We start from the raw sequence: 22,508 nt of genomic DNA, 5'->3' as shown, positions 1-22,508 counted from the left end.
TCCTTTGGCCGCCATTTTTGTTAAGGGAAAAACGTCCTCGTGCGCTTCCGAGCGGTTGCCTGCGGGCGCCATCTTCTAAAGGGGCAGATTCTCACACCTGCGGCCGGGCCGCGTTGAGGCGCACAGTGGGGACGGCTCTGCCTTTGTTCGCGGGCAGTACCGGCCTCGAGGCCGGGCTGAGCCGTACCCGCGGGCTGCGACTGCCCAGGGCGGGCACCGGGAGCAGGTGGGCAGCGCAGGGTGTCCCTTCGTCCTATGGCTGTGGCGGGGTGGCCGTTTGGGGTGCGCTGAGGTGAGGCTGAGGAGATTGCCATCGAGCGGCCTGGGGTTTGGTGCCGATGGGAGCTTCAGGTTGCCGGGGTTGTGTTTTTCTGGGTTCCTGTGGCTGAGGGGGTGTGGTGTGGGGCCTGAGCTTGGCAGGAGAGAGGAGCAGCCACCTGGGTGGGCAGCCATTGGGAGGGCACTGCCTGTGGCAGGGACAGGCTTCTCCTCAGCCCTTGTGTCAGCACCAGTAAAGCCCTTCTCGGGTGGCTTTTGGTTATGCCTGTACACCCTGTGAGTTATAAGGCCTGATTTCTTTGAGGTGGGGGCAGCTGAAAGCTGAGTGTTTAAAATAACTCATGTACAGCTTGTTTCTGGTTTCTCCCTATTGCCATTTGTTCCCAAAGCCCTCGCAGGATGTGCTGGGAACTACCTTGAACAATCCCCACCCTGTGGGGATTAAATCTCTTTGAAGTTGTAGGCCCGTTGTGGGAGGATTGCACACCTCCTTGTCTTGTGGGGCTATATGTTTAACTGTACGAGTCTTAGGATATCATTCTAGTAAAAAACGGTCATATAGCGCTGTGCTACAGCGAGGGAGCGCACAGATTAGCTTGCTACAGGAAGACTAATGGGGCATCCTAGTTGTGCCTGCCCCAAGCAAAGCCATGGTAGGAGCTGTGGGGAATTTTTCTTAAATCTGAATTTTCTTGCAGGTCATCAGCTGCAAATTATAAGCCTGATGAGGTCAGACAGGCAGGATGGGGAGGAGGAGCAAACTGGTTCAGCAAAGGTCATGTAGCAGGTGAGTAGTAATCAGGACAGTGTATCTTGCCAGTGTGAATACATCACATGTGTTTATCAGATAGAAGAGGTGGCTTTTCACCTTTCTAGACCTTGTTATCTCTCAAAATATGTTTATTAAGATTGGTAAAGATACTATTGGTTGTTTTTTTTTTTGAAATCAGTCGATAACAATTCCCAGAATTACTCAATATCCATGTACTTTAGGAAGATTATTGACTTTTCTAAATTTATGCTGATTGCCCACTAAAGTCAGTTGTGCAGAGAAGTGGTTGCTTAAATTGCTCTTGTTTCTGATCAGGATAGTGGCCAAAAGAGGTGTAAGATGAAGTGGCTTATTAATTACTAAATTGGTAAGGCTTAAATTCAGAATTAGGAAAATGTGGGAACCTCACAATAAGGAGGAAGTTTAACTATTAAAGAAGTGCATGTATGAAACAGATCTTCAAACAAAGTCGGAATTTTATACAGTTTTATAGAACAGACTGTGACAGGATAGGAGTGGTTTTGTTTGGTTTTGAATTGGGAAATAAGCTTCTCTATATGTTTCTATAGGGGATCCTCAAATGGCTCTGAGGAAGAACAAAGATTCCTTTTGATTTTTTTTTTTTTTTTCTTCTTTTAATTTATAGCTTATTTTCCAGCGTTCCAGCAGCTAGGAAGGATTGCTTTCATTTTACCTTCAACTTCTCTTTTGATCCATGGCAAGGTTTCTAGGGTTCTGCTCATTCCACCACCCTCCAGCCACTGTCCCCCTGGAGCGTTATGGATTTGTCACCTATGAAACCTGGGTGATAGACAGCTTGTGCTGGTCCTCAGTGGTTCTGGGACATTCTGACTGTTACCAGTCTAAGCTGGATGAGTGTTGAAAAAGCAAAAAACGTCTTTTTGTTTCCTTTTTTTAAAGTGTTGACCTTAATTTCCACAGGTATAAGCAGTAAGTGGTAATAGTCAGAAGACTGTCTGAGCCTCAGAGATCTTCCTGCAGTGTCATGTGCTCAGGATGCTTTGAGTTGTGTCAAGATTCCTGGTTCCTAGCGTCTGTCTTTTAAAAGTGATTGGACTGAGGATTTAGTGTTTGGATGCAAAAGTTGGTTGTTTTTATTGTTTAAAAGCCCCTCAGTTTTTGTGGAGGCTTTAGCTCCTGTTTTACTGTCATATTTTAATGTTTGAGTTAAAACTATAGCTGCAGGAGGTTATTCCTCAACTAATTCCCTCTTTGGAATAAAGAAGAACCTGTCAAGAACAAGGAGGGAGATGAGATTCTTGTATGTGAGAATTTGAGATGGCTAAAATATGGGTGGAGTTTTACATTGTTACTAGGAAGATGCAGAGAGTGTAGGAGCCAGTGATAAGGGTTTCTAGTCCTGTCCTAAGTTGTGCAGTTAGACTGTTCGACCAGGAAGTATTGACTCTCTCATGGGGAGGTTGGTGTCCATTACAGCTGCTAGACCCTACAGGATGCTGTGAGGGGCAGAGGTGGTTGCGTTTGTTCCCCATGACTGTGGGTTTGGTTGTAGTATTAGCTAAGCCAGTAGTACTGGAGAAGTGAGGTGTTGGTGAATAGGAGGGTTCCTGTGCCAGTGAGCAGTCACAGATTTGGAGCTGGAGCATGCGGCTGAGTGAGGAATAGACTTCTACGGACTTCTGGAGAGTTTTTTGCAAATTTTCAGAACTAGTTATGATGATACTGCAGAATGCCATGATTATGGATGGCTAGTCTGCTAGAAACCTAGCGTTGTCTGTGACTGTATAGAATATAGAGTGTGACTGTTCTCCAAGCCATGGGTGCTTTTACAGTGAAGGCTAGGCATTATTCCTTTGTATCTGGGCATGTACGAGTGAGAGAAAGGTGGGTAATTTAAAGAATACCTAAATAGAACATCCCATTTCAATTTTGCGTGCAGACAAGGGCAATGGTTAGAGAGGAGCTGTTAGAGAGAAGCAGAAACTGATTCCAGCATTTAAATGGTTTGCTTGTTTTCCCCGTTGATAACCACCAAAGCTGGAATTGAGGTTCTTTCTAAGCAGGCAATTTCTAAAGCTGAAAATGCTCTACTTGGAGAAGGAAAAAAAACTGTAGAGGGACCAGGTGCTGGAGGCTCCTGCAGTATATGGGTGTGGTGGGCTGATAGTACAAAGGGAAGATGTGAGCAGGGTAGGGCTAATGGGGGGAGCTGGAATATGATCAGCTCTGAAATGGTGTTCTGGTAAGAAGTGGTCATAGACAGGTTTGGTTTGGAAGGGACCTTAAAGCTCATCTAGTCCCACCCCCTGCCATGGGCAGGGACACCTTCCACCAGCCCAGGTTGCTCAAAGCGCCGTCCAACCTGGCCTTGAACCCTTCCAGGGAGGGGGCAGCCACAGCTGCTCTGGGCAGCCTGTGCCAGTGTCTCACCACCCTCACAGGGAAGAATTCTTCCTTACATCTAATATAAATCTACCCTCTTTCAGTTTAAAGGTGTTACCTCTTGTCCTACCCCTACACCTCCTGATGAAGAGTCCCCCCCACCTTTTCCTTAGCCCCTTTAAGTATGGGGAAGCTGCTGTAAGGTCTCCCTGGAGCCTTCTTTTTCCCAGGCTGAACAGCCAGTTGCTACAGGGCAGTAGTAGCACATTAAGAGCGAGCAGAGTTAACTGGGCTTGGTAGGTCTCTGTGGATTAGAGTTGGTGTTCTGGGGAGGTTTGAGTTATGTAAATGGCAGCAGCTGTGTGTGTGGGCTGGGCCTTCCCTGGCTCTGCAGTCTGAAAATGCAAATCTGTGTACAGCTATCAGAATCAGCTTCAGGTGTTAGTCTGCGAGGACAATGAGTGTGTTCTGCCAGGGTGGAGGTGAAACCAGGTTAATCTGGTGGAAAAACATAATGCAGTACTGCTGTGAATGAATGCAGAATAGAAACTGTAGTAGAACTACTATTCCAAATCTGGTTTTAATTTATGTGGGATCAATAGTAAAGCCTGTGAAAAGGGCTAAGCAATATGAGAGTTGTCTGGTAATAGTAAAGAGAAGATGTGTGGCTAGGAGCTCTTGGCAGTGGGCTACAACCTAGTGTGTGCGTGTGCGTCTCCTTCTGAACACTGTCTGTGTCCCTGCGTCCATGGTTTAAGTCTACAAACAGTGGCATATTTATGGAGACGTGTAGACGATTGAATCTTTATTGGCTACATTGTAGTCCTTTCTACAGGTTTAATTTCTTCTCTTAGCAGCTTTATAATGAAATTCATACTGAGTTGTACAAGTCATATATTGAAACTGTGCTGAAGTTTTCTTATTTAGATGAGAGGTATTTGAACATGGTTTTAAGATTTCAATCTGACTAGTGTTGTCTTAGCTTAAAGTATTTGACTTGCACTGAAAAAATTGTTCTTTTGGTTTTAGCAGAAACTAGATTTTTTTAACTCCTATTTAAAGTTGAGGGCTTCACACATATTTTGTTGTGCCAAATACCATTATTTTCTATCCCTGGTTAATAAATTTTTTTAGCTGAATAAAAATTTACTTAACTAAGATTTGGTAAGTTAGCCTAGGAAGAGTCTCAAACGGTCTGATTTATAGACATTTTTCAGGTGTCAGGTGAACACTTCAGCTAAGCCACATTTTGATATTGTAGATGCACTTTGAAGTATGATGTTACAGTTTATCTCAGTATTTTTATGTGGTATGTACTTAATGGAAAGGGGGGCTTAGCAGTCTACATATACCCCATGGCCAGCTTAAGTTAGACTCTTACTATCTTTTACTGCTAAATGTCTTCTGGGACAAGTTTCATACATTTTTTTTGTTGGTTTGTCAAGACAGGATGGGAGAAATTGGTTGCTACTTCTGTCTCCTGCACCTTGATCTGGTTTATTAGTGGTAGTGGAAGAAAATGTACATTTTTGAGATTATTTGTATGTAGAAGTTAGTGTAGCTCTTAATTCCCAAATCCTGTGTTCCTACATGTCTTGATTACTATTCTTTCACACCTATTCTGTTAAAATGATTGGTATTTAAATACTTAAAATTGAGAAGTGAAATCACTGCCAGAAGGTCTCGCTATTGTAGTAAGAAAAAGAAAGGTGAAGTGTCACTCACCAAATAACCATCTACACAGTGAGGTATGTATTGGAGAACTAATCACAGATTTGGCTGTTCTCTGAAAGTATTGCCTCAAAACTGTGTCCTAGGCTGTTGCATGCGTCCTGTAAATTTACCTGACTAGACTAGCTGGTAGATATGCCTGATACTCGCTTTAAGATGATGATATTAAATAAAATAGTGTACTGTCAGCTAAAAGAATAATGTGGAAGCTGTTCCCTCACCACACCTAATAGCCACAAGGTTCTTCTGGTTGCCCCTCGTCTTCCTCATTTGCACAAAAGTGGGAAGCAAGGGCTGTTTCCACATCGTTGTGAACATCTGGAGCAGCTTGAGGATAACGCTGTCTGGAGGACAGCAATGAACATACAGCTGTACCATTTTAATATCAGGTATTAATCTTTAATTCCACATCACAGCAGTCGAGTGAATGGGTAAGGGGAAGAAACCCAAAACAAACGGCAGATATTTACATCTAAAATTCACACCACTTATTTGTTGGTTCTGGAAACATGCTATCACAATATATACAATGAAGTACCTTTAGGACACTTGTACAAATTATTTTTTTCCTTTTAAATTTGATTTCCATTATAGATAAGATAGCTGTTTTCATTTTATTTTAAACATGAATACACAAAAGAGAAGTGGTTAGAGGTTTTTGCCTGTTTTAAATAAGCACAGAATGCCAGAGGTTAAAAACACATTTACAGGGCAGAATACCAGTCAGACATCACAATCTATACATTTTTTGCTCAATTTCCTGTACAAATACACAGCATTCAAATGGGGATATTTACAAAGAAGCATGATCAGAGGAAATTTTAAATATCACATAATTTGTTTCCCAAAGGCTCTTGCTCTCTCCAGCCTCCCCAGTTTGGCTGATTCTCCCACAGAAGGGATATGCAATATCCCATACCTAAAAAAGGGTAAGTAAGCTGAAAACCAGAGGAAAAGACGGAAAAGAATCTTAGTTTTGTACACAGTAATAAAACCAACCCAACTGTTGAAAAAAAAAATATTGTAGGATTCAGAGAAATTGTTTTAATTGCTTTTCTTCTACTACAGTAGTTCCTTCTCAATTTTCTTTCAGATGGGACCAGCAGGTACACTGACGACGGAGAGATTTGTAGCAGAATTCCACCAATTTTCTCAGGAATGCACATGCTATTGTGTTACGCAAAGAAAACCCAATGAAGGCAAGTTCATATTAAGTTTGAATTAGAGTTAAGTATAGAATGACAAGGTCCTGTTCAAAACATCCTGTTGCTGTGGTTTATACAAGGAATCTTCAAATCCTGCTGGGCAAGTGCAACAACTGCTGTTGCTTCCACCTACTCCAGGACTGAGCTTGATGTTGGAGTTGTACTATGCTATAAGACACCCCACCCTACAGAGAAGTATTAGTTCCAAGAAGTATTAGTTCCAACATTCACAAAATCTTAATAATAGTCTTTCTGTCTTCTGCCCCCTTTAAGGCAAGCACTGAGAAGGGAGACAGAATACTTGGTAGATACCAGAACACTAACAGAAAGTTAACTCGAGAGGCTTAAATTTGGTAAATTCAGCAATTTATTCTGTCCTTCTCTGTGTGGACCTGCCATAAACTAGGTATTTGTTCTGATTGATCTTCAAACCCTTAAAATACATAGTGATGCCAGACTCCCAAAATGGACTCACTGCTGTTGTACAGTGTCTCTAGTCAGAGCAGGATGATATGTTTTGAGAGACTGATTAGAGCTCTAGTGGGCAGGTTTTCCAGCTGACTGGGACTTAGTCCCCTTTAGTTGTATTCTTGGTTTTGAAGTTTTATTTGCAAGACCTGCTGTTTCTTTGCAATAAGGAAGCTCTTTTAATCTTCCTGCCAAGAAAAACAAAAAAGGGGCAGGGGAGATGGAATTGAATACTTAGTTCTCTTAAAAGCTTCACTTGAAGAGTCTCAGTCAGATTGGAGAATAGCATATGTGAAAATATTTCACTCATTTCTAAGGAATTACCTTGACTTACCTTTACCAAAAACATAATTTTGAGTTGAGTTTTCATACATGTGTCCTAAACCAGAGATTTGGCTTGATTCCTTAACATTTAGGACTGTCCTTGCATTGGAAAATTCTCCTTCCTGCTAGAGATGAAATGTCCGCTACAGGCCAGGTTTTATTATCATTGTCTTAATTGTGAAGGATATAATGATTACAAGCAGCCTGTGTTAGTAACAAAATAGAGGAAGCAAGAGAGACTTTGTTCCAGCCAAATAGGCCATTTAAGAAACAAATCCATAACTTATTAGTTTTGCATGGGCTAGAGCTTGAGAAAGAAAATAAACAAATCCTCTTAAAATCCCCTTCATACAACTGAGTCCAGACAGACCATCTTTAGGAAAGTTCAGAAGCAATGTACTCTGCCCAGTCACTGTATTTAGAGGTAGTGCTAAAGGTGACCTGTAAAAGATTTGTAATGTCCTTTTTTGCTTCTTTATGCTGTTTGTAGCATAAGAAACTGAGTGGTTAGGGCAACAATTCAATATGAAAGTTGAGTGCTGTTCCTGTTTCTGACACTAATTTATATGGTGAAGGTAAGTCTCTTGTTTGAATGTGCTTCAGATTTTTCAGTGGTAGGAAAGAGGGTGGTCTGTGACCGTCCTCCGGTGTGTGCTTTGCAATCTGCAGGTGGAAAGGGCTGTAAGGAAGGCTAAAATGTGTGTGGGCATGGTAGGGGGAAGGAATATTGCTTGTTTATCTAAAAATATTAAATATTTGATACTCTCTTGATTGAAAGTTTCTTGAAAAATATGAAAATAGGAAACTATTTCTTAGTGTTCTTTTCAAAGAACAGATCTTAGTTCTATTACCCACAGAATTTTTTCCTGGTTTGTCACGTACTGAACTAAGCAAATACTGATTAAAAGCCTTGTTTTGCGTTCATAGACTTGTACTGTCTTCACCTCTGCACAGTTCTGTTTCTTGGTTTTGGGTTGTTTTGGGTTTTTTTTTAAAATGTTATTCAGCCCCTTCTAGTGCCTGTAAATAAAAAAAGGTGGTGGGAGGCAAAGGCTGTCTTGCTGCCTGAAGAGAAAAGAAAGGAAACCAACATTCAAGAAGAGAGAAGAAGCTCTTAAAGCTTCTTTATACATTCGAAAGAAGCAAAAGAGGAAACAAATATTTGTTCTTTACAGGTTGCCTTTAAGATCCCTGACTCTATGATGTACACTATATACTGGGCATTTCTTGAATCTTGGTGTTTTCTGTCTACTGTGAGTGATGGAGATTCTTTCTGCACACCAGCTACAGCGAGTTTTTGGGAGGGACTGAGGACATTATGTTAACGGGGAATGAATCTCAGCTCCTGGGTGATGGAAGTTGGTGAGAATTGTGATGTTCAGCCCTGAGGCAAGGATTGTTGGATATGATGCATTTGAGCCACCTTTTCTTTACTGGCTGGGTCAACCACCAGCTGTGGCATGAGAAACTCAATTTGGTTCTTTTTTTTTTTTTCTTTTAAACTGGAATAGAAATGCTGGTGTCAACAGCCTGCCCAACGTTGGGCATGGGAAAGGCCTACACTTAGGTTGTAGCTCCAGTGGCTACTAACCTCCTCTCATTCTGTAGCACAGATGAATAGCATATGAATCCAATGAGAAAGCAGGTCGGTTTAGCCAGTGAAAGCAAAATTTAAGAAATCAAACAGTACATAAAAAACAAAGGAGGCAGAGTTTGTTGGAAATGATATCTTGGAAATCAGTGCATCAGCACTGGTTAGATTGCCTCAGCACCTATGACCCAATGCAGGGAGATCACTGCACAGGTATGTACAATCCTGCTCTCATGAGAGCCAATTTCTTCTTAGAATTGCCATCTTTCCACTGCCTGCAGCTCATGCACCTTCCAGCCTGACAGTTCGTAGAATCCCTGATTTCAGCAATGAGCTTTCACTTCTGTACAGCAAAGAAATGTCCCTAGTGCAACTGCTTCTACTCATGTGCGTCTCAGAACTGGGAGGAAAGCAGTTTCAAAATCAACTTGCCACATTCCCCCCTTTTTTCCCCCTCCACTTAAAATTGTATTTTTCAGCTTCTGCAAGTCTCTATGGCTTGGTGCCATATGATGTGGTTAAGAAACTGCAGAAGGAATAAACCGTCCACTGCACAGAAAGTTAAAAAACATAACGGAAAGGTGTAAAAAGAAATTAAAAAGGAAAGCAGCAACCTCCCATGCTGGCCCAGTTGCTTTTGTGGGCTCCAGACATAAACTTGCGGCAGTAGAAAATCGGTTTGCTGTTCTCCGAGTCCTTATCTCTCCTTTGTAGTCAGACCTGGAATGACGATGCAAGCTGCTTACCAGGAGCTGTCCCTACTGCTCGCTGATGCCATGCTCCCATGCTACCCTGGCCTGCTCTTCCTTTGCACCGCTCACTGGTTGGGACACTTTGCGATGCAATGGGCGGTGTTTGTCATCATCTTCAATTATCATCCCCTCCTCGTTCTCCATGTTTGGCAGCCGGGAGTGGTAAGGTTTGGGGGGCAGAGCAGGAGGGTCCATGGTGTCCTGAGGAATGACTCCAGATGGAGCAGAGTGGCTTCGGCATGGCTGGGATTTGAGCGACTCTAGGACATCAGGCTCAGAGAGACTGTACCTGACAGGGAGGTAGGGTGTCTCCAGATCTTCATCAGTGTTCCAGGCCTGGCTGGGGACAGAATCCATGGTGTCTGTGCGAGGAGGTGGTTCAGAAGAATGTCCAAAATTGCTCTCGCTCAAGGAAGACACGCCACTGCTGGCACTGCCGGATAAAGTGGAGTTACTTCCATCCAGACCAGACTGCGGACTGGTGGGTGATGCAGGGATAGGATGAAGAGGGGACTGTTCAGAGAAAAACAAAACCAGGTTAAAATTGACAAAGGAGGCAACCCTGTATCCTGTGTGTTGTTCCGCATTTCAGCTTTTGACAGTGATGTTAACAATGGTGCAGTTCCATTTGTGTTCAAAACATCAATGATTATCGGTTTATATGCACAGTCCCCTGACTGGCATGGAAGTACCTCTTGTGGGCAGACAAGTGCTCTTAACACCACCCGAGCTGTTAAAGAAACAGTAGTTGAGGTGATAATCAGGGTGTCTGAACTCACAGCATATGATGCAACGAAGGAAAGTGGAAGGGCCTACAACACACCTAACTGATTTTTATAGAATTCAACTCTGGAGTAGGTTATGAACTTTCAGTGCATTTTCTCATGTGTAAGTTACCAGAAAGTTAAAAATAGTGTTTCTGTATTCAAAAGCTGCTTGGTAGGAGGGGAGGAGGGGGATTGCTTCAGGAGCCTATTATTTTCCTTCTACATCCCTCTCTGCTCTCCTGCCACTTTTTTACCTTGCGCAACGTTCGTGCAGGCAGTGCCGGGGGAGCATCACTGAGCTGGTGATGGAAGGCATCAAAGTGCAGCGAGTAGTGTCCTGGAATGAGACAAGGATCAGAAATACAGACATGTGCTGCCTCAGTGCAGCGAAGGAGCTGGGGTTTTAGACGTTGCAGTGCCAAGTAGCAGCTCCAAATGCTCCATTCCAATCTAGGGCTTCCTTTCTGATAGATACTGTGGAGTGCATCTGTCACACACACAAAACGCTAACGAGAAGTTAAGGGCAGTGATAGGTTTCCACCCACCCCTGTTACGAAGGATCTCATGGCAAGGCAACAGGCTCGTAAACAATGAAGATTTGAAGTTTCCTTTAATAGCTTTGTAACAAATTACTGCTGAAGATGGTCGTTGGCAAGAAGCCACGCCAGACTTCAACACTCACACACCTAATTCTAGTCCCAAAATACATGCAAGTCCAAATTACTATAAGGACTGCAAAAAATTTGAAGATTTTGAAAAAAAATTGAAAACTTTGTCCAGTGCTAACCTAGCAGACCAGGAAAGACTTTGTGTTTTTGTTTCTGATTGTTTTTATAGGGGCAAAAAAGGCTAAGGTCATCTTTCAGGTGGTCTAGATTCGTCTGTGCATGACTGCAGGCATTATGCAGCAGGCCTACTGGGCATTTCCTTACCATGGGGCAGGCTTCGGGGAGGCACTGGTGGGGCCAAGATGCTCCCAACGTGGGCAGACAGGAATGGCAGGGCCTCTCTGGTTCCGCTGTCTAGGCTCCAGCTACTGGGCGCTGCTGGCACAGCTGAAGGATTGAAACAGATGTAACTTGGGTAACATAACAGGGAGTTTGTGGGGCCAGAAGGAGTAGCTTTCCAGTGTGCTCTTTAGCCGTAAAGAGACAGATTCTAGGGACTTGGTGAATGGTAGGATTGAAGGCATACAGAGACATCGTCTAGTCTACAGTGTGTTAAGTTTATAGACTGCTTTGTTAAGGAAGCAAGAGTTAGGTGACGGTAGTGTTAGTCTGCCCATCTCCCTTCCATGACCGTGGCTCATGTCTAGCAAATTTGAGGAGCAGTAGAACTCTGCTAGGTTGTGGATTTTTTTTTTTTTTTGCAAACCAGTAAGGAAAAATGAAAACTCCCTGGTGGAACGGCAGATAGATCTCAGTTGTGAGCTGTTCTGCTTGGCGGTTAATGATGACAGAGCAGAAGGGAATGTGTGGCACAACCCTCGTGAAACAGGAAGGCCTGTTGCTGCACTACAGTGGCTAAGTGAAGTCTGAATAAAGGATGTGAGGGAAATTACACCTCAATCTGTTACAAAAGAAATCATGACTTTAAATCCCCAATTTACTAAGCTACAGAGTTGATCAAGAATTTTGATCACAAAATACTTAAAGACAGAAGTTCAGACTCCTTGTATTACAAAGTCACCTGAAGAGATCAAGTCTTTGTTAATCAAGAAGTATAGAGAGAGGAAGGCTTTTTTCATATAACAGATATTGAGTATGACCTTTGTGAATTTGGTTTTTCATAGAAATAAAAGCTTCTAATGTGAACATTTTTCAAGATCTTGAGAATTCTGTCAACCTTAAATGTTACTAAAATGCACCTTCCTTTCTTCCAAACACACTGCAAGAGTTGATTTATTCTGAGAAGATAGACATGCAATAATTGAATGCTTATTTAAAGACCAATAACCAATTTCTTCAGATTAGCAAAGAAAAGAGAAAAGGAAAGCAAAGCAATTCAGGGAGGCTGCCAAAGAAAACTGAGATGAAAATAGCTTTTTCCATCTTCAGTTTGGAAAATGGAAGCCTGGAGAAATAAACATGGTGTTTGCCACCTGAAGATGATTCCTCCTTAATTAAAATGCCTGCAGCCATTTTTTTTCTCTTTAGTTCACAAGTTAGCATGACACAGGCTCCCCAAGACCTAAAATTCCCTAAAGTAAAAGAGATCACAAAGTGACAACTTCATAAGACAGAACAAAACCCATAGAAATGTAAATGTTGTTGTTAAAGAGGGACCCTCATACTAAGAAAGGCATACAAAGAAGACACTTAAGAATCTTGACAGAGAACAGGCTGAAACCAAGGGCTACATCTCAACACAAGTAATGTGGTTTCCGATGAATTTTCTGAGCGCCCCTGTACACATTCCTGAGTGCTCTAATTTGTCAAAAGGCTAAAACAGAGGGACAAGATGCATAACAATGCCAGCCAGGCTAGTTTCTCCTGCAATATGTCAGCATCAAGTGAAAAGGACAGAACAAAACCTGATTTGCTTGGCCTGTAAAACGACTGTTGTGCTTTTTTTTTTTTTTTTAAACACTGAGATGTAGTAGAAGAATGAAGAAGAGAGCACACTACCCCAGTGCATAATCCATTTATACTTTCTCAGTGTTCCCTCATTCACAGCTTTTTGAGTATCTAGGAGTGCAGGAAATCATCCTAAAGTCAGATGATTCTGGAGAGTGGCTGCTGCCTGTTAAAACCAGTGTTTTATCCAAAACGCTTCAGGGAGGGGGAACGTGACACCAGGGAGCTCTTAGTGCTCTGTCCTAGCCCATCTCTCTCTCTCCGTAACTGTTCAGTGGCTCCGTGGCCAAGTTTAATTAGCAGGGAAGCTGCATTTGAACCATTCTGCTCTGGGCAACTGATGTCACCCTGCTGTCAATGAGAATTACCGAGCAGAGCTTCTGACATGGCAAGGAGGGGGGTGGGTAAATTCACGGGGCATGACTGTTAACAAAAGCCAAGGCAGATGGCATCCTGACTTAATAAGAATGATGAGGGTTCAAGGGCTGCAAAAAATGTCTGTAACTGCATTTATGCTACCAACCTGGCTGAAGAGCTGGGATTCCCATCACACCATCCCCTAAGAACAATTACGGAACATCATCCATGTCTTTCATGGCTTCTTTGGGTCTCTGGAGGGGATTCTGTCTTTGATCCCCTCCTCTTTGTGCTGTATGCTAGACTGTTGCATAATGTCACCCACAAATACAAATTCAAGTATTTTTCCTAGACAGGTAGTAAATATTTATCTACCTTCCTTTTCCACATCTTTCTCCTGTCCTGTATAAAGATCTCACCACCTCTGTCATATGTTCAGTTCCAACTGACACGGCTAAGATGAAGCCCTTAATCCCTCACCCCCTAGTCTTAACTCTCTGTTGTCATCATTCATTACTGTCATCACGTCATCATTCTGCCATTTATTCAGAACTGTATGTTGGCTTTTGGTTTCAGTCTGGACCGCTCTGTAAGGCAGAGTGTTAAAGTAGTGGATTCTGATTTATTAGAAATTCTATAATAAAATCTGGAATTTTTTCAAAAAGATACAATTTAGTTCAGGTACAGTTACTGAAACAAAAATACTGATAAAAGTCTAATGGGAGTGCATTATGTAGGTCAGACTAGAGAGTTGCGATGGTCTTTCCTGGCCTTAAAAATCTTTTAAGATATCATTTTTTCCAGCCATACACATGAGTGTTGCTTGCTTAGGCAGACTCCTTGTCTCAGCTTTTGACTCATGAATTTTGTCCTCTTCTGCTTTTGCGGAATGCTGCCTTTCAGATAATTTTTTGAGCCCATCGCTTTGTCCATGGCACCCCTTTTGGAAGCTCCTCCTTTTTGGTTACACCAAACAAACTCTTTTCTCTTCTTTCTTGTTTTTTTTCTGCAGGGGCTCTGCCTATTTTTTTCGGAGCAATGAGTGAAAAAAGCATACATTCCCAATGATAAACACAACTACCTCAGAGAGGGATCACAAGAAATGTTAATATTTTGAACAATAAACGCACATTAAAAAAAGCAGGATATCTCATTATTTAAAAATATGGTCCAAATCTTGCACTCTTCTTCCCAATAACTTCTCATTTGCTGCTTTGGAAGTTTTGCTTGGTAAAGGCTGCAGGATTTGTTTCAGTAAGAACATGCTAAACTCAGAAACCTTTCTGAAATAAAGAGGTTTGTGCAACTCCACCCTTCTGTGAATGATCGGAAATGACTACAGGTTGGCAGAAGGCCCAGTTAATTAAACTGTTAATTAAAAAAATGTGAGAGAATGCACTCTGCCAGAAATGTAGAAGCCCATTCGTTACTTGCTGTAGCATGACCAGAGTAATAATATTTTAGAAAGCATGCATGCTAACTAGGAAAAAAAAGAGTACCTTTCTCAGCCACAGACAGGTTGGGGTCACTACAAGGTTTGCATGGTCCAATCATTTGCTGGATCAAGGCGCGCTGGAAATTTGGAGGCTAAGGGAGAAGAAAGTTAGCAAAGAAAAGAAAAAAAAGAAGTTACAGACCACCTGGTGCAGAACCTTGGGGCTTTCTGTTCGCTTTTTTGAGCAAAGAAAATTTTTAAAATAAAAAATTAATGGGAACCTTAGGTTGTGTCTAGATTAGCAAGTACTGCAGTGCAATTACTAGCAGATCTCTAGAATGTAATGAGTGCTGAGGACCCACAATTCATGCTGCTTGTGTTCTCTGGAGGAGTTATTTCAAACTAGCTCTAGCCTGGTCTTGTGCCCATTATCAGCTCGAATGCATCAGGTGCCTTTCTGGAGCTGATCTTCTGCTTTGGTTTCATTTGAAAGAATTGTGTTCACATGCTCTGAGACAGTTCTCCGATGTGAAGTGCAGTAAGTAGGCATGATCAGGAGATTCCGTTCAAAAGCGCACGCTAGGGCCAGACTAAAATGCTTACATGTAGGCACACTCTGAATTTCTCAATTTGTCCAGAGAAAGTAGTAGATAAGGGCACAGATTGTTTGGAGACCCTGTATCAGTATATTATTTCAGCCTCTCGTGGTTTTTGATACCTCTGCAAATCACCATAAAGCTATTTAGAATCAACTTTGAGGCTAGACTGCAGGATGGCCATGGTTCTAGGAAAATTAATAAAATGGTATGACTGCTTGCAGTGGGCCAGGGCTCATAGGATAAAGTTGGGAAGTAAGCAGAGTCCATTTTCACAGGGTGTATCTGCAATTTTAACAGTCGTTACAATTTGTGTCACTTGACTACCAAAGTGGGTGGCTCTAGGGGGCAACTGATATGAAAAGTTCCGCGTTGCCTCTGAAAATGATCCTAAGTAAGTTGTTGTGCTTTCCAAAAATAAGGCGGCGAGCTTTAACGTGGTCAAAAATAGTAAAAATAAAGTCACAGTTTCAGGTGGTTGAATTGACATAAGAGAAATCAGATCTGCTACCTGTCCATTTTCCATGATAGCTGCAGGATACATGGCGCTGCTAGGTCGGTCCCGATGGGTTGGCAGCAACATCATCATCTCCCGAGAGTGGCGGTACTTATCTGGTAGAGAGGGAGAGCCTGTAAACAAGTGAGAATAATCACGTACACGTGACAAACAACAGCCAATGTCTCCGCATGCCCAGTGATCTAGTCCTCCTTTGCAATTTGTTCAGACGGATGATCTTACAGGACTCAAGAAAACATGGTGCCGAGCCCACTAAGCAGCTAACTGTTGGTGGGGTGCGTAGCACAAGGATGAAATAAGAACTGGCTTTTTATATACAATTAAGGACATACTATGTAAGGGGTGTAAGATGTATGTGTCCCTACTTGTATGTTGCAAAGTGCTTCCTCTTAAATGAAAAAGAGTGGGCATCTGTGTGGAATCAGCTGCAGCTGTACTGTACAACAGTGCCTAATGATCCCTTGCCTCATATAGTATTGTAGAGTTATAGAAATGCCATAAAATTGTGCATTTTAGGACTGAATGTGGAAGAAAGGGATAAAAGCTTGAGATACACCATTCAGTTAAAGCAGGAAGCTACAGGAAGCTACTTCATTCCTCAGTTAATTACCTCAGGTAGAGGTAGTCTGAGGTGTTGCCATTTAGTTGGTGATCTCTTGGTTAGCTTCCTCTGTTAAAGGAAAACAAAATCCAGTAATAAGCAGAATTTTCTATAAATATGGGTGGTGCTTTCCTTATAATGCTTCTGAGTAATGTATGATTACTACTGAGAGTGTTGGTATACTGAGCCATTTTATGACAACAGGACGTTTACCAATAAAGTTATATAGTAGGAATATGCTTAACTCTTAGTTATCTGTATAGTTGTCATTTAAGATACTGGAGTATTTCATGTAAATAGTTTCCTGGTGTGTGGAATTATTTGGGACTCACGTCCTTCAACGTGAGTGGCACGTAACAATATGCATTCTGATATGCCACAGCTGACAATGGATTTGCCAGAAGAATGATTCTCATTAGTGACTTCCTAAAGTCTGATACTACTGATACACGCATCCCTTGGGATGCACAGCATTAGGTAGGAATTGATGTTCTGAAGCTGCTGGAGTGAGCTTTAATTTGCACTGATTATTTCATTGCGTCACAAACACGCACTTAACAGATGGCAGCACACAGCGCATTACAGAGCCATGCCGGCTTTTGGGGAATACATGCCCCCTCTTGCAAACTTTCCACAACCACACACATTACCTGAACAGCACTCCAACATATGAGCAAAGGCATTGGGGCTGGTTAATGCAGCTTTTACCCCAGCAAAAGCAAACATGCAGTTTTGGGGACTGATGTTCAGCACACAGTGGAAGGAACAATGTGTCCAGCAGAATGCAGGATAAGGTCCTACAATTGCAACAATTTCATCCGGGGTGGCAGATCCCAGATTAATCTACACCCCCGCCCCGACATGAACAGCCGCATATCTGCATTCTAGTTCCGAACTCATTTTCTCCCCAGACATAAAACAGAAACATAATTAGACAACATTATTTGCTCTTATACACAACATCAGCTTGGAAAACAGAGTGTTAACGCTTTATGCTGAGTCTCTTTTACTCACACATCACAGATAGTCCTGTTTCTGCATGACAAATATAAGGCTGCTGAACTTTTAGGTGTGCCCAGAACTACATCACAGCACAACCTATACTGTAAACTTTTCCCTTTTATTTATCTTGTCAGTCTTGTTCTTTTACATCCAAGATGCAAACCACCTCTACGTGCCATCAGTTTGTACAGGATTATAGTTTCCACAGACCTTGCATTGCGTGACCTGAAAAATCCCATATGTGCTAAATATGGTGGCAGAGACTATCTAGTTTACAAAACAGCTCTGCTGTTTGGTACCCTGAATTTGTAAATAACTACAAAGATTGTAACAGATTATGCCAAGTATCCAGTCTGCAGACAAAATGAAGTACTGATACCTCTGAATTGTGGGCCACAAGAGGAGTGGCTGTAACTGAAGCTTTTATTAATTATCAGGCCTGCTTTCAGGGACTGGCAAAACTTACAACACAAAAGTAAAAAAAACCCACTTTTAAAAGCTTCCAGAGCAGCCAGTGGCCATATAAAACGTTGCAACATGTATCAGGGCTTACTTCTTTTAGCTTGTAGCTTGGTACACTTGATGTGTGCAGCACTGTATGTACTATTAATGAGAAATGAAAACCTGTGCTGAAGCCAGAGGCAGTTTTTTAATTAAGGAAATGTTAATCCAATTGTGACAAGTATTAGTTTTAAGGAATGGAACTGAAAGCTAAGGTAGTTAAACTCCAAAGTCAATGAATCTTTTCTCCTGAGTCATCATTTTCATTACTGTTATGAAAACAGTTCACTCCTGCACCAAATCATAACTTTTTTTGCTTTAAGAAGGAAGTTTTAAATGTAAGTATATGGGTTCTTGCAAAGTGCTGAATAAGACACCAGGAGTCATGTTCTACACCTTAAAAATGGGCTGTGTTGAGGAAGCAGTAGGGGTGCCTTAGGATGTGAGTCATCAAGTGTCAAGTGGGAGTTCTTTTAGAGTGCATTGGAGAAGGCCCAACTGTATTTTAAATGAAATTACTGAAAAAAACCTAACCCACTCCTAGCTCTTCCCAGGCCTTTTTGCATTACAATTTCCGCTTAACAAACATTGGTTTACATAATCTTTTAACTCTGAGCTGTGCCTCATGAGTCAACTCAAATGAAGCCAAAAACAAACTCTGAATTTCTTACTGATTGTCCATACAACAACAGAGTTGCTTTCTTGATAGGGAAGAAGCTACACAAGGGTCAAGCCAGGTGAAAACTGAAAGATACATACTTGTTAATCTGAAAAATAGAGTAACTAGTAATGTCTTTATCATTAGCACAGAATTAGAAAATTCTTACTGTATTCTGATTACAATTCTATTTAACACTTTTACTCTAACTTGTGTATATTATAACTAGTGTAAGGTTTGCTGCTTTAATCTGCTGTTCAGTGATATAATCATCATTTATCTACTGTCTTGATGACTATAAAAAAATTTGTATTAATGGCTTTATTATTTTCTTTGGACAAGCCAAATAATTTGCTTATGTTGCTCTTTTAAACAATAATGAAAGGGTCATTTTTTGGAAGTGGAGAATTGGAAGTATGATTTAAATTCCTGCTGGATTCTTAATAGAAACGGTCATGGCTTCCTTTGGTCACTAGTGGAACTAATCTATATTATAAAGATACCCATCTCCTCAGAACAGTGCTAGTAGCTGAGCTCCAGAAAGGACTCTGCAGTTAAACAGAGAGGGTGGTATAAGTATCTGGATAACAGGGTAGTGGTTTTTCACCTGTACATTAATGTTTGAATCAGTGAGAGAAGCATTTAAACATCTGACAGAAACCTAGAAATCCTAGATAACCATGCTCAGGTTAAAGCCACAAGTGACAAAGATGCTAAGTTGATAAATTGAGGTGGCCTGTATGAAATGAATTGCTGGCCTTCGTATACTTCCTGTCTGAAAAGTGGTTAACTGCAGCAATCGTGACTATCGTAGCTTTGTTGGCAGTCTCAGCAGAAAGGCCAAGGATTGGATGGGTCATGGTGACTGAACTATCCTCTCACCTCTAGAGGTGGTCCCTCCAGGACAGAGATGAGGCACATTGGTGGGGGCAGCGTGGGGAAGCTTGCACGGCTGCCGCCCATGCTGTATCTGTTCTGTGGATAAATAGAGGGCTTCAGCCTCCAGTGTTGTCAATCCAGCACCTTTCACCAGCACTAAATTAAAAAGAATATAAATAAATACAAAAAAAAAGGAAAAAAAAAAAAGGATAGAGGTGCATTGGCAGAGCTGCACATGTAATGTTTGTGAAGTACCTTGCTCCAGCCAGTGACACTGGTCTCTCATTTTCACAAGCATCAAATTCACCCAATTGAAAAACAAAACCAAAGGAAAAATCACCAAGGAGAAAAACAAAGCTGTATTACCACAGTGGAACTTAAGTGTAAGGGCTTTTTCTCGTTATGAACAACTCCATTCCAGACAGCGGTGTAATAACCAGAATAGTGACTTGCACACTGTGAAACAGAGAGCATCTGGGACTTCACTGCAAGTGAAATCCCATAATCAGTGGGTAATGTCTGAATGCTGTGCTCACCTAACTTAAAAATGAACAAAACTAGCAGAGAAGAAATGTTGTATCACAGATTGTCAAAACATATTAGTAGAAGTGAAGAATACATATATTGAAGTATTTTTCAAAATCATTGTCTCTTATTGTTTCCTCATTTGTGGGCATTTACACTGTCTGGTTCTCATCTCTGGGAGGTGCTGTTGGCTCATTCATCAGCACCATACCCTTTACAGCATTCATCACGTTGGTTTCTAAGCAACAGCAAAGAATACAGTAAAGAGGGAAGCTGGTGATGCTGTGAAGTCATCAAGCTCAGAAAGACTGTCACAGCCTGCACCGTGAGCACTGGACTTCTGAAGTGGAAGATAGCCTGAAACACTATGAGCACCAAAACCCTTCAGATCCCTCAAAAGATTCAGACCTCACATGCCAGCTGAGGCACATCCATTTAAGGATGTCTTCCTGATACAATAGCCCTATACTCAGTTCCATCTTGCCTTGCCTGTTATGCCAGTTTAATCTGGTTACTTTACTATTTGAATTGTCATTATTTTCCTTCCAGCCCTTGGTAATTAGTGAAACTATTTGCCTTTGTTTGAAGATGTCCACTTCTCACTTTCCTATTCCATCTGATCCTTCAATTAAATCACTGATGCATCTGTGTCATAGCAACAGCCAGTCAATTAAGATTTTACTGCAAGATTGAGCAAAAAAGCCCCAAGCTGGCCTGAGAGAAAGGGGCCCCCTCTGTATTCTCTGTCCTTAAGGAGATATACAGTTCCCCTGTATGGGAAGAAGGGGTAAGATTTAAGTGTCAGCCTCTATCTCTGACTATATTCTGGATACCTTCTTCAGATGCCTGTGAAAAGAGGTGTAGAAATTTGTGAACCTGCAACTGAGAATCCAAAGTGAGAGAGGAAAAAAAAAAAAGAATTGCACAGAAGTTACCAAAGTCAGGAGATTGCACAGAGTGGTTTTGCTTCAGCTCTGAGGCTTGGGAAGAAAATGATTAGCAATATCAAGACCAGCTACTGTAACAGCAAAGGCAATATAAGTATCCCTAGAGTCTGTTTTTACATTTTTCCTTTCTTGAAGTATCTCCCAGCAGGGAAGTCCTTCTTTAACTCCAGTACTTAAAATTCGTATCTTTCAACATTTATTGTAGACACATGCTTTTGTATACATTCATTTCTGCTAAACTGCCTCAAGTTGGTTTTTGTGCCATAATTTCATTAAACATGTCAAATTATTTTTTTGCCTTTGTCTTCATGATCTAAGTACTGTACCAAAGACCATTCTTGTTTTCCTCTAGATTGCCTGCCACAATTTTGTGGCAGAACAATGGAAATCATTATGAAATTCAGCTGCCTGAAAGCAGCATGTATAAGAGATACATTTCAAATACTGCTGAAAAAAAGGAATAAATCTGTTTCTGGATAATGAAAAACATTTTCCAAGAAATAATTTTTGAAGAGGCATTTACAGCTCCAGAAGAGAACAGTGGTATACTTCAGTGTAGGTGGTCTTTCACCAGTAAGTCAACAAGGTTGCCAGGTTTAGGAGATGCCTGCAGGTCCAGTTAAGCCTTCATTTGGGCCCATCCATTCTTACCTCGAGCACTGGAAGGGGCAGAATTAATCATCTGGGACGGTGCCGAGTGAGTAGAGCTCAGACTTGAGGTGGAAGGGCTAGCCTGGGACGAGGATAAAACAGAGACGTTGGTGACTGAGCCCTGGTACCTGGAGTTAGGGTAAACAAGCTGCGGGAGGCAGAGAAATCATCAAGAGAGAACTGAGCGGATCAGTGCATTAGATATTTACCTGTCTCAGATCACCCAGTGTAGCCTCTGTCTAGGCAGGAGCTTCAGTGCAGGCCACTGTTCATCTGCACTCAGGACTGGGGGACTCATTTCACCCTCCCACAGACCAAGGGCAATACTATCTGCATATGTCAAGCAGGTCAGATAGATAACACACTGACTAAAATCTCACCTTCTGAAAGCAACAGTATGATCTTGGACCACGGTATCAACCTTCCCTGTACAAATGCAGAAGATTTCTTTGCAAAGTAATCTAGCTGAATTACTCTGTCATCTTTCTTGAACAATGTTAGATTCTACCTATTCAGTTCTTTGAGAAGTATATCACAGGACAGATCCAAGCATGTGCACAGGTGAAGTGTACTCCTCCTAAGCATAACCCTCCAGAGCATGTTCAGTGCTGTTTCTAACAACTGCTCCTGGCTGTGCTGGAGCTGTACCTGCATGTGGTACATATCCTCAGCAGTCTCCCCCACAGAACTGTCTGTCAGGATAACCAGGTTTCCTGTTTCGCTGGAGGTGTGGGATGACAGAGAGGATGATGAGTGTCGGACTGAACCAAGCAAGTTCAGTGGGCTGGAATAAAAACAGAGATGGAACAAGGGCATAATTATTTTTTGAAACTCTGTTTTAGTTTGTGAAGCCTGTATTTTTCCAAGCTAGTAAGTACCTACAGTTACCTACTGCTTTAGGTCACCTCTAGATGTCAAACACTTGTGAAAAATTAGGCCGAATAAGCTTAAACAAATCCATACATGTGACTAAATATGAAAGAAGTGACAATAAGGTTAAATATAAGACA

The 22,508-nt window shown here is 41.8% G+C and overlaps 1 protein-coding gene and 1 long non-coding RNA gene across 19 annotated transcripts in view; one reads left to right on the top strand and one right to left on the bottom strand.

Annotated features, from left to right (window-relative positions):
* The first annotated feature begins 58 nt into the window (after positions 1–58).
* On the top strand, positions 59–6,345 carry LOC141947903 (uncharacterized). The gene is made up of 3 exons (XR_012630300.1): positions 59–226; positions 978–1,066; positions 6,240–6,345. It is a non-coding gene; the product is annotated as an uncharacterized LOC141947903 (long non-coding RNA).
* Positions 5,524–22,508, bottom strand: part of DOCK3 (dedicator of cytokinesis 3) — a 220,724-nt gene continuing 203,739 nt past the window's right edge. For 5 of the 18 annotated variants that reach the window (XM_074879567.1, XM_074879569.1, XM_074879570.1 and 2 more), the window contains 8 exons: positions 22,147–22,282; positions 21,499–21,646; positions 19,379–19,531; positions 15,729–15,847; positions 14,686–14,773; positions 11,186–11,308; positions 10,508–10,590; positions 5,524–9,999 (listed from right to left, as the gene is read on the bottom strand). In XM_074879567.1, coding sequence (XP_074735668.1) covers positions 9,493–9,999; positions 10,508–10,590; positions 11,186–11,308; positions 14,686–14,773; positions 15,729–15,847; positions 19,379–19,531; positions 21,499–21,646; positions 22,147–22,282 — 1,357 coding nt within the window. In that variant the 3' untranslated portion in view covers positions 5,524–9,492. The remainder of the gene's footprint in view (positions 10,000–10,507; positions 10,591–11,185; positions 11,309–14,685; positions 14,774–15,728; positions 15,848–19,378; positions 19,532–21,498; positions 21,647–22,146; positions 22,283–22,508) is intronic. The other 13 variants (XM_074879568.1, XM_074879571.1, XM_074879574.1 and 10 more) reach the window with 13 other exon arrangements.

The sequence above is a fragment of the Strix uralensis genome, chromosome 10 (assembly GCF_047716275.1).
Source record: "Strix uralensis isolate ZFMK-TIS-50842 chromosome 10, bStrUra1, whole genome shotgun sequence".
Taxonomy (NCBI): domain Eukaryota; kingdom Metazoa; phylum Chordata; class Aves; order Strigiformes; family Strigidae; genus Strix; species Strix uralensis.
The sequence above is the reverse complement of the archived record's forward strand: the minus strand, read 5'-3'. Positions and strand labels throughout refer to the sequence as shown.